This window comes from Nerophis lumbriciformis, linkage group LG03 (genome assembly GCF_033978685.3).
Source record: "Nerophis lumbriciformis linkage group LG03, RoL_Nlum_v2.1, whole genome shotgun sequence".
NCBI classification, from domain to species: domain Eukaryota; kingdom Metazoa; phylum Chordata; class Actinopteri; order Syngnathiformes; family Syngnathidae; genus Nerophis; species Nerophis lumbriciformis.
In genome coordinates this window covers 41,094,543-41,113,918 of record NC_084550.2, presented here as the reverse complement: position 1 = coordinate 41,113,918, position 19,376 = coordinate 41,094,543, and the positions used below count along the sequence as shown (strand labels likewise).

Here is a 19,376-nt window from a genome sequence, read left to right as displayed (position 1 = left end):
GAGGTCTCAAGGTTGGCAAGTATGATGATACTGAAGTAGGTCAGGGGGTTTTATATAAAAAACCTGCAAAACAGGCTTGTCGGGATGAAATAGTCTCTGTGTTTTTTCCTGACCTAACGTATATATATATATATATATATATATAGATATATATATATATATATATATATATATATATATATATATATGTGTGTGTGTGTGTGTGTGTGTGTGTATAAGTATATAGTTATTTACACGTATCCTTCTTTTTTCCACTGGAATACCCCTTTTTTGTGTGGGGGGTAAATGTTCAGCATATTGTTTACGAACCATCAGGCACCTTTGGTTTGAAAACACGTTTAAAGGCATCTTTGTCCATGTCGCGCTGGAATCTTCCATCACTTCCTCACCCTAACAAGAAGCATGAGTTCCTAAGGCTAAGTTATAAAGGCTCCCTGACTAATAATTCGTCCATCCATTTTTTCCGCCCATTGTCCAGGTCCTCGTTTTTGGGGCAGCAGTCTCAGTAAGGGTGCTTAGACTTTCCTTCCTTCCTTCAGCTCCAATTGGGGACAGAGGAACAAAATTCCTCCAGCGTGTCCTTGGTCTACCACACATCCTCCCGGTTAGAATACCTCACCAGGAATGTATCTAACCCTGATGCCTGAGCTTGATGTTTCAATTTATAATCCATGAACGTGAATTGAACCGGACCGGCATGCAATGTACAAAGGACTAGTTTTTTTTTTTTAGATTTTTGATTGTTGGCTTACGACAAAGTGTTCAAGTACTTATTCTCCCCAGCCAGCGAGGTCAGCATGGACGTCATGTCGCCCACTGCCATGTTGGACAGGTTGATGGAGGTCTGCGGAGTGGTGAGGCGCGATGACGCCTGGGAGGAAGATCCCGGCTGACCCTGATTAGGGTGGTTGAGCGAGCCGAACGAAGAGGACTCGGCGTCATCAACGATGGAGGTAAAATCTATACGAGCGTTGTCCAGGTCCAGGTTTTCTAAAGCGTTAGCAATGGGGCCGGACTCTGAATAGGGAGCCAAGGGAGCGGACTTTGTGCCAGTCGGTGGGTCGAGGGGGGAGCCCATGTTGTGTTGCTGGGGAAGACAAGGTCCATTCTGGGTATTCATATGGATGTGGCCGGAGTAATAAATGTTGTTATTGGAAGGGGACAATATTTCATGTTGTGGTTGCTGGACTGGAGGCAGCCGGACAACTTTTCTGGGGCTGGAAGTGGTGTGGACAGGACTAAGCTGCTGTGGACTTACCATGTAGCCCATTCCTACTTGTGACATGCTATTCTGGCGACTGAGGGGTTTTCGACCTTGAGGGGGCCTTGGGACCACCACTTCCTGACCATAGCAAGAGCCTTGGAGCCCCATCATCTGTTGCTCTTTTGGTGTGGATGAGCTATGACCTCGACTGGGGGCTGGTGGGCTCATGACCAGGCTCTGGTTGGGGTAGGAAGCATATGGCAGATTGGAGTAAAGATTCTGGTTTTGTTGCTGTGGACTGTGTTGCATCATCGATGCCTGGCCGGTCATGTCCAAGGTATCAGATAGGGGAGGGGCTTTTATTCCACTTTGCTGCTGTTCTTGTTGCTCCCACATAAGCGCTTGCTGGGACTCCACATAGTTCCTTACCATCATTTCCTTGACCTGCATCATGGGAGTTTCTGATCGCTGCCCATCAGCAAGAGCAGTGCCAGCGCAACCCAAACTTGAAAAAGTGTTCTGGTTCTGTCCTTGAAAGTCACAGCTAATATTGTTGGGGTTTCTCATCACAGCCTGGCTGGTCTGTTGCGAGTAACCTTGCTGGAGAAGGAGCCTCTGCTGTTGCAGTTTAGCACTCTGACATGCATCCCCGCTCCCCATGCCAGGGTGGAACTGTTGCTCAGGCTTGATTGTGAGTTTATGGGTCCCTTCTGGATTGTTATAAAGACCCGTCTGATTGTTCAAGTGGACTTGCTGAGGCTGCATATTTGTGTCTGAGTACTGCTGGATTGAACTTTGGACCTGGTTGTGGCCATCACACCACTGGCCTGTTTCAACCCCCTGTCCCAAGGGCGGGTAATGGGGTCCTGAAGGGCTTAGCTGGCAGTTGCTCATGCTATACTCAGCCTGCTGAAGAAGCGTATTAGACATCCTCTCTGGGTGAACAGGTCTTGCTTGACCCATTGGATTCCCACCAGCCCTGGGAGGAACTTCCCCTGCATGGTTCTGGTAGTGCCCCTTCATGTAATTTTGGTCTGGGCAGCCCAGGGGGTCATGGCTTATAGAAAGCTGGTTTGAAAGAGGTCTTACGCATCCTCCAAGAGTCTGCTGCTGCTGGTATCCCATGAAGCCCCCATCGCCGGTTGGGATTATGGTGGACCGGTTTCTGGCGTCTAAAGGGGGTAACTGAGACTCCATACCTATGGCCTCCATCATTACATTCTCTGTAATGCTTGGTGGTCGAGGTGAATAAATGTGTCGAGAGACGCTGGCGGTGCGGTGATCTTGGTGCTGCAGTGCGTTTCTTCGGCCCATCATGGATACATTATTGAGGCTGTTGAAACGCTTTGGGGGGGCTTGTGGATCTGCTGCTGATCGCACCGGATCGCTGGCTCTCCGGTTGTTGATGCCCGGAGCTTGGTGAGGGTAGATAACACCTGTGCCATACTCCGTGTTGGCACTATGTCGACGTGGACCTCCTTGCTGAAGGAAAGGAGGCAGAGGTTGACCCTGGTAGTCACCCAAGATACCCCCTCTTCTGCCTGGAGTACAAGGCTGCTCCATGCCGGGTAAGGGAGTGGGTGGTGGACCACCAGTCGCTGCAGCATACTTGGCCTTTAGACTGTACTGCTGGGCTGGTGTTAGATTTGATAGACCTGGCAGGGCTCCTCCTCCACCTGCTTGACATGGAGCTCCTCTACGACTGGTCTCAGGAGAGAGGGGACCACCCCCACTCTGATCCAGTAGGTGGCACCCTCCACTGGCTGCTCCGCCCATCTGGGAGACGTCACTGGACCGCCGGCTGGACAAGTAAGGCGACACCATAGAGGAACGACGGCTGACCGTGTAGGCGGAGCTCAGGCTGCTAGTCCCACTTCCTCTTCTGTCGTTTGCTTTGCCGCTGATTGCAGTCCCACCTCCTACGTCGTGGTTGGACAGCTCCATAACGCGGCGATTTGATAGAAGCGGAGAAGGCGCACACATTCCCATCGTATCACCTGAACCGGAAAGCAGACACATTGGTAACCAGTTCCCAAACACTTTGAATATAAGCTATATGTTAGACTCAGAACATACAAGGTAGCCCAGGCAGCTTGTTCGGGAGACATCGGTTGGGAGGATTCGGCCTGCGGATTTGCTTCAGTTTGTCAATCTTCAGGTTCTCCAGCCTCTTCAAGGCCTGAGCAGACATCCCCATTGTTCCTCCTGCGCTTCCCAGCCCGTCCCCTCCACTTCCCCCGGCCGTCACTCCGTCCTCGAGGGCTGTGAGATCTTCTAAGCTGCCTGCCGCGTTCAGGTTCATCTCCACCCCACTGTCGTTGTTATTGGTGCTGCCCAGTGGGGAGCGCTCGCTGCTGCAGGACGACTGACCGCCAGGACTTGGCTGGGATTTCTGAAACAAATCAAGTTGGGATATGAAACTTCTAGTCCAGCCTGGTTCTACTGCAGATCCATAAAAGCTCTAATCATGGACTGGGAGTTTATTTAACCTAGACCTCAATCAGGGTGGGGCCTCAACTGGAAGCAGGCAATATTTGGAGAGAGGCTGTTATTGCTGAAATCTGAAACCACTAACTGCAAACTTATTTAATAATAATAGTTTGGACTACATAAGAAAGTGGAAAGGAGACCACATGCTCATTTATTAAATAGTGTGTTGCACAACACAGAATCAATGTTTAATTATTGTCAAGGAGCAAACTGCTCAGTCTGATGACTTGATGTAAACAAACATTGACAACCAATATTTAAAAGTGCATGATGAAGTATGTACTTCAAATGCAGCGACAGTCACAGCTGTTATTGCTAATGGTTTTTGAGCCCTCCGTTAATTAGAGACCCTGGTGATTACTTGCCTTTGAGGACCACGGGAGACTTGGTGGTTAACTGAATAGGGGCGTAATTTGGACCATTTATGACATCATTTTAGCAATGTGAACAGTTAGTATGCTATTAATAAAATAACATTTCCAATTAGTGGTGAGTATTACACTGTTTTGACTTGCTTTCACATGACTTTGGCAGTGTTTTTTTTTTTTTTCAGTTGTTACTAGTTGTTGTTAATGTGTAAAAAAACACCGATTCATATTTTATTCTCGTATTCTCGTAGGTATTGCGGCATTTACTTTTGTAGACCATGTAGACTATATTAACTGGCTAGAGACAAAGTAACCATGTAGACCAGGCGTGTCAAACTGGTTTTCATTGAGGGCCACTGTGAATAATATACAGTATGAATATAAATGTGTATATATAAAACATGTCATATCATATATATCATATACTGTATATGTAATATGTAGATATTACATATATGTTATATTTATATTGCTACTACGGTACATTGTAGTCTACTTTATACATCCATTATCCTTTCCATCCTTACACTTTCCATCCTTTGTAACTGAGCTACTGTGTGGAACAATTTCGCTCGTGGATCGTTAAAGTTTGTCGAAGTCGAAGTCTATGTATTTGATTATTACCGCATTTTTCGGAATATAAGTCGCACCGGAGTATAAGTCGCACCTGCCGAAAATGCATAATAAAGAATGAAAAAAACATATATTTGTCATGTCTGTGTAATCATGTTTTGTTTAGTTATTGGACTCTTTAGTTTCTGGCTTTTCACTCCCTTGTCTTGTTTCCATGATTACCCATTAGTTTCACCTGTTCCACGTTTGGACTCATTGTGCACTCTTGTTTGTCACCATAGCAACCCATTAGTTTTCACCTGTCACGTCACGCACCTGTTTCACGTTTTGAGTCACGCACCTGTTTTCGTTAATCATGTCTGTAGTATTTAAGTTCATTGTTTTCAGTTTGTCTTTCTGGTGACATCTCACATTTATGCTATGTCCATTCCTGACACTTGTTTTCATGTCCATCCTTCATGCTACTATTTTTGTCCAAGCCAAGTAGTTTTTGTTTATTAATGCTATAGTCTTTTGGTTTCATAGTTTGTTCTCCGCCACTGTGCGCGCTTTTCTTTTGTACCTTTTTTTTGATATATTAAATAAATCATGTACTCACATTCCCGTCTCGCCCGAGCCAACTTTCCGTTGCATTCCGGAAAAGCAAACACCCAGGACCAAGTCATGACAATATTAGTCGCACTGGAGCCCGGCCAAACTATGAAAAAAACTGCGACTTATAGTCTTTTTTTACGTACGCTGTACTAAACCAAATCTTAAGATTGTACTGTGTTATCTTTAGATTGTACTAGATTGGCAGCTCAGTCGCCACAATTTTACCCTAATATTTGCATTTTTTTTATTTTTTTACAGCATATAAAATAAAAAAATACATGGAATTAAATTAAATGGAATGGAAAAACGGTACCAATATTTTTTTTAATGTAAAAAATATTGTTTTTTATACTGTAAAATCTAGGGTTGTTGTGTTTTATAGTGTATTATTACTCTATATTGAAAGTGGATTTTACTGTAAAATTTGTACATGAACAGTTTGTTGGATTACTTGCTTTGAAATCAGAAGTCAAGCAGATATTTAAGTGTTTATCTTTATTTGAGCAATAACATTGTTTTGAAATGTATGATGATTTTGTTTCATTATTATTATAAGTGTAAATATATTTAATTGAACGCATACATTTATTAAGAAAAGATAAGGTAGTTTATTTACACATATTATTTCCACGCTTTCGGGGGCCACACAAATTCATGTGGCGGGCCAGATCTGGCCCCCGGGCCTTGAGTTTGATACCGGTGATGTAGACCATTTCTCACCAGAGCATGATCAGGGGCCATAAGTTTGCAGTCCTCCCGGCGTTTCTCCTCCTTCTCCAGCAGTAATTCAGTACTGGGACCCCCGGGAGTCATGGCTGAGCCCGGCAGCCGGGGGCCCGTGTCGCCTCTGTGCTTCTTGGTGATGTGGGCTTCAGGTCCGTGCACCGTCTTCACATGCTTACGCAGCGAGCTCGGGTCTGTGTAGCGCTTGGTGCAACCGGGGATCTTGCAGACGTATGGTTTCTGTAAAACAGCCATGTGTCAGCGTCATTTTTTGTCATGTTTTTTGGTAATTGTATTTTTATACAGTTCTACCTCATTGGAATGGGTTCGGTTCTGGTGCTTTGCCCGGTCCGAGGCATTGGAAAAGGCTTTGTTGCAGCCCTCATGTTCACACACGTATGGTTTCTCTCCGGTGTGAGAGCGCAGGTGTGTCTTCAGGTTCTCCAGGCGAGAGTACGCTTTATTGCAGCCTTCAAACTGAGAGCCAAAAATGGAGATATTAGTTGAGGCATTTCTCAAAATACCATGTAAGGCTGAGATGTGTACGCACAGTGCACTTGTGTGGTTTCTCTCCTGTGTGTCTGCGCATGTGGACCACCAGCATGTACTGGGCTTTAAAGGGCCTCTGCTCGCGAGAACACTCCTGCCAGTGGCACACAAACTCCTTCTTTTCGCCGTGGATGTGCTCGTTGTTAATGTGCTGGAGGGACAGAGAGCAAAATGCAACATTGGTTTGGCGTGGAGTCCTCTTTATGTACAGTCGTGGTCAAAAGTTTACATACACTTGTAAAGAACATAATGTCATGGCTGTCCTGAGTTTCCAATAATTTCTACAACTCTTATTTTTTTTGTGATAGAGTGATTGGAGCACATACTTGTTGGTCACAATAAACATTCATGAAGTTTGGTTCTTTTATGAAGTTATTTTGTTCATCTGACCACAGAACTTTCCTCCAGAAGGTCTTATCTTTGTCCATGTGATGTCAGATGAAACAAAAATTGAGCTGTTTGGCCACAATACCCAGCAATATGTTTGGAGGAGAAAAGGTAAGGCCTTTAATCCCAGGAACACAATACCTACCGTCAAGCATGGTGGTGGTAGTATTATGCTCTGGGCCTGTTTTGCTGCCAATGGAACTGGTGCTTTACAGAGAGTAAATGGGACAATGAAAAAGGAGGATTACCTCCAAATTCTTCAGGACAACCTAAAATCATCAGCCCGGAGGTTAAGTCTTGGGCGCAGATGGGTGTTCCAACAGGACCGCAAACACACGTCAAAAGTACTAAAGGAATGGCTAAATCAGGCTAGAATGAAGGTTTTAGAATGGCCTTCCCAAAATCCTGACTTAACCTCTTAAGGCCCAAGCCACGGAAATACATTTTAAAATGTATTTCCGTGAGAGCCATATAATATTCTTTAACACTGAATACAACTAAATGCGTGCATTTTTAAGTAAGACCAACATTTTTAGAGTACCGTATTTTTCGGACTATAAGTCGCAGTATTTTTCATAGTTTGGCCGGGGGTGCGACTTATACTCAGGAGCGACTTATGTGTGGAATTATTAACACATTACCGTAAAATATCAAATAATATTATTTCGCTCATTCACGTAAGAGACTAGACCAGGGGTCGGCAAACCGCGGCTCCGGAGCCGCATGCGGCTCTTTGATCACTCCGATGCGGCTCAGCAACTTACTTGCCGAACCCCCCGATTTTACCGGGAGACTTCCGGATTTCAATGCCTCTCGCAGAAAACTACCGGGATTAATATTCACCGATTTTCACCCTTACAGTTATAATAAGGGAGTGCCATGATGGTACAGCATTTGGCGCCCTCTACAATCTATATTAACAGCATGCCAGCCCAACAACTTGTTATACAGTTTGCATCACCTGCTTGCACAGCAAGGGATACTTTGTCAACAGCCACACAGGTTACACTGACTGTGACCATATAAAACAACTTTAACACTCTTACTAATAATGCGCCACACTTTAAACCAAAACCAAACAAGAATGACAAACACATTTCGGGAGAACATCTGCACCTTAACACAACATAAACACAACAGAACAAATACCCAGAATCCCATGCAGCCCTGACTCTTCCGGGCTACATTATACACCCCTGCTACCACCAAACCCCGCCCCCACCCCAACCCTGCTCCCTCACACATCACCCCCCCTCTGTGCGTCGGTTGAGGTGGGCGGGGTTTGGTAGCGGGGGGTGTATGATGTATCCCGGAAGAGTTAGGGCTGCATGGGATTCTGGGTATTTGTCCTGTTGTGTTTATGTTGTGTTACGGTGCAGATGTTCTCCCGAAATGTGTTTGTCATTCTTGTTTGGTGTGGGTTCACAGTGTGGCGCATTATTAGTAAGAGTGTTAAAGTTTTTTTTATACCGCCACTGTCAGTGTAACCTGTGTGGTTGTTGACCAAGTATGCCTTGCTGTCACCTACGTGAACAAGCGGAAGCCCCATACAATGTGTAGCTATATGCTGTACCATCACGGCACGCATTACGCTGACAAGTAAAACCCGCGTGCCGCACCAGCATTCGAATTCCATATTAAAGTGTGGGCAGCGTGTCGGAGACCCCTGGTTTATACATAGCACAAGCAAAAAAAACTCTGTTTGTATGCAGTGTTATTTCATTTTAAATTTCAAAAAAATTTTGTGGCTCCCATTGTTTTCTACAATTTGTGAAACTGGTCAAAATGGCTCTTTGACTGGTAAAGGTTGCCGACCCCTGGACTAGACGTATAAGATTTCATGGGATTTAGCGATTAGGAGTGACAGATTGTTTGGTAAACGTATAGCATGTTCTATATGTTATAGTTATTTGAATGACTCTTACCATAATATGTTACGTTAACATACCAGGCACGTTCTCAGTTGGTTATTTATGCCTCATATAACGTACACTTATTCAGCCTGTTGTTCACTATTCTTTATTTATTTTAAATTGCCTTTCAAATGTCTATTCTTGGTGTTGGGTTTTATCAAATACATTTCCCCAAAAAATGCGACTTATCCTCCACTGCGACTTATATATGTTTTTTTTCCTTCTTTATTATGCATTTTCGGCCCGTGCGACTTATACTCCGGAGCGACTTATACTCCGAAAAATACAGTATTATAAGTCTCTTTTTCTTTTTAATAACAGTTATTCTGAAGGTAACCAATAATAAATAAAATACTTCTTACCATTAATGCGACTTCTGGTGCTGTATGGTTTTGCTGATGGCTTTGTAGTCTGGTTAACACATGGTTATTTTTAACACTGTGATTACCAGCGGAATTATTCATTGCTTATCGTGTTAAGCAATGTCAGCTAGGATTTATCTGAGAGCCAGATGCAGTCATCAAAAGAGCCACTTCTGGCTCTAGAGCCATAGATTCCCTACCCCTGGCCCAAGCTGTTTGTTTACATGCTTTTTTTTTATTTCTCTTTGCTATTTGGGCTTATTGGACACTAATTAGAATAAAAACTAAAAATCATCTTTTAATATGTTGTACTTAGTCCATAAGTACACAAACGTGTACTTCATGTGTAGTGACATGCAAATTTGTATTTTTACACTTTTTTCCCCCCCAAATTCCATTGTATGTTATACTCTTCTGACACCACCAGATGGCAGTATAAGTGTCCACATAAGCGGCCATAATACCCCAATCCAGTAGTGTACACAATTTTGGAAATAAGAGCTAAAAGGTGCTGTCCACGCATGTGGCCACTAAGGCCTTTAGAGGCTAAACATGTGGACTAGGGATGTCCGATAGTGGCTTTTTGCCGATATCCGATATTCCGAAATTGTCCAACTCTTTAATTACCGACACCGATATCAACCGATACCGATATCAACCGATATATGCAGTCGTGGAATTAACACATTATTATGCCTAATTTGGACAACCAGGTATGGTGAAGATAAGGAACTTTTAAAAAAAAAAATTAATAAAATAAGATAAATAAATTTAAAACATTTTCTTGAATAAAAAAGAAAGTAAAACAATATAAAAACAGTTACATAGAAACTAGTAATTAATGTAAATGAGTAAAATTAACTGTTAAAGGTTAGTACTATTAGTGGACCAGCAGCACGCACAATCATGTGTGCTTACGGACTGTATCCCTTGCAGACTGTATTGATATATATTGATATATAATGTAGGAACCAGAATATTAATAACAGAAAGAAACAACCCTTTTGTGTGAATTAGTGTAAATGGGGGAGGGAGGTTTTTTGGGTTGGTGCACTAATTGTAAGTGTATCTTGTGTTTTTTATTTTGATTTAATAATAATAAATAAATAAATACATTTAAAAAAACACAGATACCGATAATAAAAAAAACGATACAGATAATTTCCGATATTACATTTTAACGCATTTATCGACATCTCTAATGTGGACAATGCTGAAGAAACAAGTTCATGTCAGAAAACCAACAAATTTAGCTGAACTGCACCAATTTTGTCAAGAGGAGTGGTCAAAAATTCAAGCAGAAGCTTGTGGATGGCTACCAAAAGCGCCTTATTGCAGTGAAACTTGCCAAGGGACATGTGAGCAAATATTAACATTGCTGTATGTATACTTTTGACCCAGCAGATTTGCTCACATTTTCAGTAGACCCATAATAAATTCATAAAAGAACCAAACTTCATGAATATTTTTTGTGACCAACAAGTATGTGCTCCAATCACTCTATCACAAAAAATAAGAGTTGTAGAAATGATTGGAAACTCAAGACAGCCATGACATTATGTTCTTTAGTGTATGTAAACTTCTGACCGCGACTGTAAATATTGCTCTATCTGGATCTGGTTCTTACGTGAACGAGTTGGTCCTGCGTGTCAAACTCCTTGTTGCAGCTCTCCCAGTGGCAGTTGGTTTCATAGACGGCCTCTGGTTCAGGCTTGCCGTCCTCCTTGTCCAAGTCATCCCTACCATCCAGGAGACCCAGGAGGGGATCCTAATGAAGCATATGCACACCAAACATTTAGAGCCTGCTCGACTAAGATCTAAATACCACGAGCAAACACTAAAAGTGGGGATGTTGCGTGTGATCTACTAAGACTGTGTGTACAATTGAAAAGTGGTGCAGACCGTCTTTTTGAAATTAGGTTTTTACGTGTACTATGCGGCTTTCCCCTTCAGACACTCGATAATTTACTGCACGTTCATGTTATCATCCTGGTACCTGTGGATTTTTGCTATGTTTTCAAACATACAGCAGACATTAAAGGGGAACATTATCACAATTTCAGAAGGGTTAAAACCATTAAAAATCAGTTCCCAGTGGCTTATTTTATTTTTCGAAGTTTTTTTCAAAATTTTACCCATCACGCAATATCCCTAAAAAAAGCTTCAAAGTGCCTGATTTTAACCATCGTTATATACACCCGTCCATTTTCCTGTGACGTCACATAGTGATGCCAACACAAACAAACATGGTGGATAGAACAGCAAGCTATAGCGACATTAGCTCGGATTCAGACTCGGATTTCAGCGGCTTAAGCGATTCAACAGATTACGCATGTATTGAAACGGATGGTTGTAGTGTGGAGGCAGGTAGCGAAAACGAAAGTGAAGAAGAAACTGAAGCTATTGAGCCATATCGGTTTGAACCGTATGCAAGCGAAACTGACGAAAACAACATGACAGCCAGCGACACGGGAGAAAGCGAGGACGAATTCGGCGACCGCCTTCTAATCAACGATTGGTATGTGTTTGTTTGGCATTAAAGTAAACTAACAACTATGAACTAGGTTTACAGCATATGAAATACATTTGGCAACAACATGCACTTTGAGAGTGCAGACAGCCCATTTCAGGCGCGCTAAGAACATATATTTGTCCACGATTTCAGCACTCAGGTTAACCATATCTAAATAGACACAAAATACTGCATTACACCTGAATGTACTCGAATGATTGAAAAAAATAAATGTTTTTAAGCTAAATTATTGGTAAACACAGTTTATGTATAATAATTTACGTAAAACCGCGAGTAATGAATAAAGTTTTCATCAATTAATATATTCTGTAGACATACCCTCATCCGCTCTCTTTTCCTGAAAGTTGATCCGTCCAGTTTTGGAGTTGATGTCAGCATATGCTTTGAGTGTCGCAGGATATCCACACATTCTTGCCATCTCTGTCGTAGCATAGCTTTCGTCGGTAAAGTGTGCGGAACAAACGACTGACCATTTCGTCGGCTTTCCCCACAGCCTCGTATTTTGAACAAATTTCGTCCAATTTCTTGCAACTTTCGCATCTTTGGGCCACTGGTGCAACTTGAATCCGTCCCTGTTCGTGTTGTTACAACCTCCGACAACACACCGACGAAAGTGAGAAAATGGCGGATTGCTTCCCGATGTGACGTCACAACGTCCGAGAGCGAATAATAGAAAGGTGTTTAATTCGCCAAAATTCACCCATTTAGAGTTCGGAAATCGGTTAAAAAAATATATGGTCTTCTTTCTGCAACATCAAGGTGTATATTGACGCTTACACAGGTCTGGTGATAATGTTCCCCTTTAACCACTTTTTATGAGCATTGAAGAAGCAGTCCTGCGGTGCATCTACAATGGAATTTTTTTTTCTTTGGACGCAAGAAAATGCATGTTGCAATAAGGTTTTTTCACATAGAAGATTTGTAAATATACACTATATTGCCAAAAGTATTTGGCCACCTGCCTTGACTCACAAATGAACTTGAAGTGCCATCCCATTCCTAACCCATAGGGTTCAACATGATGTGGGTCCACCTTTTGCAGCTATTACAGCTTCAACTCTTCTGGGAAGGCTGTCCACAAGGTTGCGGAGTGTGTTTATAGGAATTTTCCACCATTCTTCCAAAAGCGCATTGGTGAGGTCACACTCGAGACGGCCTGGCTCTCAGTCTCCGTTCTAATTCATCCCAAAGGTGTTCTATCGGGTTCAGGCCAGTCAAGTCCATCCACACCAGACTCTGTCATCCATGTCTGTATGGACCTTGCTTTGTGCACTGGTGCACAGTCATGTTGGAAGAGGAAGGGGCCCACTCCAAACTGTTCCCACAAAGTTGGGAGTATGGAATTGTCCAAAATTTTTTGGTATCCTGGAGCATTCAAAGTTCCTTTCACTGGAACTAAGGGGCCAAGCCCAACTCCTCTTCCCACATGACTGTGCACCAGTGCACAAAGACCATTAAGACATGGATGACAGAGTCTGGTGTACTTAAATAACTAAAATGTGAAAGGCTAATAAATAAGAGTGCAGTGGTGAATAGAGCAGAAGTAAAAAGACGATGAGGTGAACATGAGTTCTACGATCACAATGGCAGCTGAGTTCCAGAGTTATTTCACAGCCTTCATCAGTTTGTTTGGCCTGAGGGAATCAATTGTTTGTTTCTTAGGCATTTTCTTATGCACGTCTCCATATATTATATCATTGGTCATGTAAACGTGTGTCAAAATGGATAATGACAAGAATAAACGGGGGAAAAAAATACAATAGTTGTCTAAACAACCCCCAAGATTAAATGTAATTTAATTCAATGTCATTATTTCATCCATTATTTGTGTGGTGTTCGGGTCTGTGGGACCTGTTTTCATTTTTTATTAAAATAAAAACGATACAATTAATTAATTTTTCAAACTGAGACTCACTGACTTTGGCTCATTTTCTGTGAAGAACATATATCAGAATATATATTTAATGACCACACACCATACACTCCCCCTACACATTACAGAGAACATGTACCACACACACACACACACTCACACACACACACACACACACACACACACACACACACACACACACACACACACACACACACACACACACACACACAGAGCAGGCCTAGACAGGAGGAGGACAGAGTGTAGGTACACAGAACATCAGAGGGTCAAATGTGCGAGAAAATGAGAGCAGACAGTGTTGACAAACAATGTTGCAACCTTGTGTGGGAACCGCAGGTGCAGAAACACAAAAGAAGAATCCCTGTGGGATGCAGAAACTGGCAGAGAAATTTTCCGTGCAACGTTCATACTGTTGTTACTCAGCCAGCGTTTGTGGGTCTGATGGACCCGTTGCATTTTGTGGCTTTTAATGCCTCACAATCAAACACTTTTATGTTATAATACTGAACAGATGTTTACCTTATCCCAATAAAAATCTGTTCAGAATTTTAACACACAAACCTCGTTTCTATATGAGTTGGGAAATTGTGTTAGATGTAAATATAAACGGAATACAATGATTTGCAAATCATTTTCAACCCATATTCAATTGAATATGCTACAAAGACAACATATTTGATGTTCAAACTGATAAACATTTTTTTTTTGCAAATAATCATTAACTTTAGAATTTGATGCCAGCAACACGTGATAAAGTTGAGGAATGCTCATCAAACACTTATTTGGAACATCCCACAGGTGAACAGGCAAATTGGGAACAGGTGGGTGCCATGATTGGGTATTAAAGTAGATTCCATGAAATGCTCAGTCATTCACAAACAAGGATGGGGCGAGGGTCACCACTTTGTCAACAAATGCGTGGGCAAATTGTTGAACAGTTTAAGAAAAGCCTTTCTCGACCAGCTATTGCAAGGAATTTAGGGATTTCACCATCTACGGTCCGTAATATCATCAAAGGGTTAAGAGAATCTGGAGAAATTGAAACGACTTGGTCGCATAGTGATGCGGGTGTGGTTCTCCCAAGGATGCAGACGGCTTCGGACACAGCTTGCAGGTAGGAAAATGATTTATTTTAAATATAAATCATATGATGGATAAACAAAAAACATGCATGTAGCACAAAAGGCAAAACAAAAGGACTAGCGTGGAGCTAGCAGGAAAAAATAGCATAGCGTGAAAAGCTAGCAGAATCAAAGTAGTCGTTAACAGTTGTATGGGAACAAACTACGAAGCCAGACAGAGTGAGGCCAGAGCAAAGACTAAATAGCCCTCTGATTAGCGCCCGGGCAACAGGTGCGCGTCCCGAACACTAACCAGAGGCAGGTGCGTACAATCTGCCGTCATGGCAACAGAAACAAACAAAATCAAATGTGCTGGAAACATATGTGACGAGAAACATAAACAAACTATGATCCGTGCAGCGGATCGTAACAGTACCCCCCCCTTAAAGGACAGATTCCAGATGTCCCTTGACACTAAATAAAACTAGAACCCAAAAAACAAGAAATAGTTCGAGAGTCAAGGGAGGGTGGAGGGAGGATTTGGTGGTGGGTCGCCAGGCCACGTGTCCCCGAATCCACCGGGGAAGAGTCAGGTGGCGGCGGCGAGTGGAACGCCGCTGCCGCAGGCGAGGCGGGCGACCACGGAAAGGCCACATTCGTGGCTGCCGAGAAGGTGGGCGTGAGTGGCGCCAGAAGTTCAGCAGCCGGAGAGTTCTACGACCACGTCTCGGGTGTCGCTGCTGTTTGCGCCACTGGCGTCCATAAACAAACCTCCGAGAGCGCCGCTTGCGCAGCCAGACCACTCGAGGTCGCTGAGACGAAGACGAGGAGAGAGCAGACGTCGCCGTGGAAACAGGAGGAGCCGACGTCGCCGTGGAAGCAGGAGGAGCCGACGTCGCCGTGGAGGAAGGAGGAGCCGTCGTCGCCGTGGAGGCAGGAGGAGCCGACGTCGCCGTGGAGGCAGGAGGAGCCGACGTCGCCGTGGAGGCAGGAGGAGCCGACGTCGCCGTGGAGGCAGGAGGAGCCGACGTCGCCGTGGAGGCAGGAGGAGCCGACGTCGCCGTGGAGGCAGGAGGAGACGTCGTCGCCGTGGAGGCAGGAGGAGACGTCGTCGCCGTGGAGGCAGGTGCAGGTTCTGGTACCAGCCGTGGAGCAGGTGCAGGTTCTGGTACCAGCCGTGGAGCCGGTGCATGTTCTGGTACCAGCCGTGGAGCCGGCGCTGGTGTGGGTACCAGCCGTGGAGCCGGCGCTGGTGTGGGTACCAGCCGTGGAGCCGGCGCTGGTGTGGGAACCAGCCTTGGAGCCGGGACAGGGGTTGGTCTTGGAGTCGGTGCTGGTGTGAGAACCAGCCTTGGAGCCGGCGCTGGTGTGAGAACCAGCCTTGGAGCCGGCGCTGGTGTGAGAACCAGCCTTGGAGCCGGCGCTGGTGTGAGAACCAGCCTTGGAGCCGGCGCTGGTGTGAGAACCAGCCTTGGAGCCGGCGCTGGTGTGAGAACCAGCCTTGGAGCCGGCGCTGGTGTGAGAACCAGCCTTGGAGCCGGCGCTGGTGTGGGAACCAGCCTTGGAGCCGGCGCTGGTGTGGGAACCAGCCTTGGATCTTGGCGTGGTGGAGGTACTGGAGACGAAGCTTGGTGTGTCAGCCGAGGTGCAGGAACAGGTGCTAGCCGAGGTGCAGCTTGAGGTGGCCTAGCTGGCGGTTGTGGCTTAGCAGGACGAAGGACTGGTGGCGGTGGCCGTGCAGGAGGTTGCGGTTTAGCACGCCGGAAGACTGGTGGCGGTGGCCTTGCAGGAAGTTGCGGTTTAGCACGCCGAAAGACTGGTGGCGGTGGCCTTGCAGGAGGTTGCGGTTTAGCACGCCGAAAGACTGTTGGCGGTGGCCGTGCAGGGGGTTGCGGCTTAGCACGCCGAAAAACTGGTGGCGGTGGCCGTGCAGGAGGTTGCGGCTTAGCACGCCGAAAAACTGGTGGCGGTGGCCGTGCAGGTGGTTGCGGCTTAGTACGCCGAAGTTGTGCCACCGCACTAGCACAGTTCCCAGTACTAGCCCCCCCTCAAGACGCGGATACCAGACGCGCTCTTTGCGGTTTGGAACCGTCTTCAAGGGTGGGTGGGGGGAGGTATGGAGGGGGGTATACTCTTCTTTAAATTGTCCAAATTGACTATTATTACTCCTCACTTGAGATTGGGTGGGAGCACAGGGGGAAAAAAATATGTGCAGTGGGCGGAGCAATAGTCACTGGGGGCGGAAACAAAGTCACTGGAGGTGGAGTTTGAAAATCAGAATGTGACTGACTAGATTTACACTTAGCAAAAATGTCCTGATAATGTTTTATCTTAGAATGAAAATCATTTGGTATTGGCTGACAGAAAGAATTAGAAGAGGGAAAAAAAAAATCTTGTTCAATGATGTCATCAGAAGTGGGCGGAGTTACCTCTTCGGGAGGCGCCAATGAAATGACATCACTGTTGCAACTGTCCATGTGACTTACAGCCCAATCGGAGAATTTTTTGGCGAAGTGGTCGATGGGGTTGCCAAACATCTGAGGAGGGGGAGTTTGAGCTGCATGTAGCTTGCTTCGGTCCGGGGGAGGAGTTTGCAGGAGCGGCGCGTCTTGGCGGCGAGGGAAAGACCTCCTGGCCGGCTTCCGTCTTTGACGGCGCGCACGGTACTGCGGTGTAGCGGCGATGTCTTCCGACCAGAGGGAATCGATGGGGATAAGAGAGCCTCCAGGTCCCCACATGAGATTCGACCTCTCCTCCGTTGAATAGCGAAGCGTCTCGGCTTCCATCGCTCGCAACACCATGAGCGTACCTTCGTCCAACTCCTCGTTAGCCAGTGCGGGAGAATTGTTTTTTGCTGGCTTCGTACTGAAACGACTTGGTCGCATAGTGATGCGGGTGTGGTTCTCCCAAGGATGCAGACGGCTTCGGACACAGCTTGCAGGTAGGAAAATGATTTATTTTAAATATAAATCATATGATGGATAAACAAAAAACATGCATGTAGCACAAAAGGCAAAACAAAAGGTCTAGCGTGGGAGCTAGCAGGAAAAAATAGCATAGCGTGAAAAGCTAGCAGAATCAAAGTAGTCGTTAACAGTTGTATGGGAACAAACTACGAAGCCAGACAGAGTGAGGCCAGAGCAAAGACTAAATAGCCCTCTGATTAGCGCCCGGGCAACAGGTGCGCGTCCCGAACACTAACCAGAGGCAGGTGCGTACAATCTGCCGTCATGGCAACAGAAACAAACAAAATCAAATGTGCTGAAAACATATGTGACGAGAAACATAAACAAACTATGATCCGTGCAGCGGATCGTAACAGAAATCACTGCACGTAAGCAGCTAAGCCCGTGACCTTCGATCCCTCAGGCTGTACTGCATCAACAAGCGACATCAGTGTGTAAAGGATATCACCACATGGGCTCAGGAACACTTCAGAAACCCACTGTTAGTAACTACAGTTGGTCGCTACATCTGTAAGTGCAAGTTAAAACTCTCCTATGCAAGGCGAAAACCGTTTATCAACAACACCCAGAAACGCCGTCGGCTTTGCTGGGCCTGAGCTCATCTAAGATGGACTGATGCAAAGTGGAAAAGTATTCTGTGGTCTGACGAGTCCACATTTCAAATTGTTTTTGGAAACTGTGGGCGTCGTGTCCTCTGGACCAAAGAGGAAAAGAACCATCCGGATTGTTATAGGCGCAAAGTTGAAAAGCCAGCATCTGTGATGGTATGGGGGTATATTAGTGCCCAAGACATGGGTAACTTACACATCTGTGAAGGCGCCATTAATGCTGAATGGAACATACAGGTTTTGGAGCAACATATGTTGCCATCCAAGCAACGTTACCATGGACGCCCCTGCTTATTTCAGCGAGACAATGCCAAGCCACGTGTTACATCAACGTGGCTTCATAGTAAAAGAGTGCGGGTACTAGACTGGCCTGCCTGTAGTCCAGACCTGTCTCCCATTGAAAATGTGTGGTGCATAAAATAGCCTAAAATACCACAACGGAGACCCCCAGACTGTTGAACAACTTAAGCTGTACATCAAGCAAGAATGGGAAAGAATTCCACCTGAGAAGCTTAAAAAATGTGTCTCCTCAGTTCCCAAACGTTTACTGAGTGTTGTTAAAAGGAAAGGTGATGTAACACAGTGGTGAACATGCCCTTTCCCAACTACTTTGGCACGTGTTGCAGCCATGAAATTCTAAGTTAATTATTATTTGCAAAAAAAAAAAAAAGTTTATGAGTTTGAACATCAAATATCTTGTCTTTGTAGTACCTTCAATTGAATATGGGTTGAAAAGGATTTGCAAATCATTGTATTCCGTTTATATTTACATCCAACACAATTTCCCAACTCCTATGGAAACGGGGTTTGTAAAAGTGTGAACATTACACAAAGGTTAATAGTGTTACTATTTTATTTTTTACACACATAACAGGCCGTAAGTTTGGACACACCTTCTCCCTCATTCAATGTGTTTTCTGTATTTTCATGACTATTTACATTGTAGATTGTAACGACTTGGTCGCATGGTTATGCGGAGGTCGTTCTCCCAAGATGCAGACGAAAAAACTCCGGACGAGGCGTGCGGGTAGGAAATGATTTATTTGTATGAATCATGCAGGAGAAAACAGGAAAAAAACTAAAGCGCGCCGATAGCGCGGGAGCTAGCATTTAAAACAGGAATCAAAAAAACTATAATCGTCGTTAGCTGT

At 44.8% G+C, this 19,376-nt stretch overlaps 1 protein-coding gene across 1 annotated transcript in view; it reads right to left on the bottom strand.

Moving 5' to 3' along the window:
- Window positions 1-359: 359 nt before the first annotated feature.
- The window catches only part of gli1 (GLI family zinc finger 1), a 224,482-nt gene continuing 205,465 nt past the window's right edge, over window positions 360-19,376 (bottom strand). The window contains exons 8-13 of the mRNA XM_061937735.2: window positions 10,791-10,931; window positions 6,503-6,652; window positions 6,265-6,429; window positions 5,950-6,192; window positions 3,281-3,596; window positions 360-3,201 (exon numbers count right to left, since the gene is read on the bottom strand). Coding sequence (XP_061793719.2) covers window positions 749-3,201; window positions 3,281-3,596; window positions 5,950-6,192; window positions 6,265-6,429; window positions 6,503-6,652; window positions 10,791-10,931 — 3,468 coding nt within the window. The 3' untranslated portion in view covers window positions 360-748. The remainder of the gene's footprint in view (window positions 3,202-3,280; window positions 3,597-5,949; window positions 6,193-6,264; window positions 6,430-6,502; window positions 6,653-10,790; window positions 10,932-19,376) is intronic.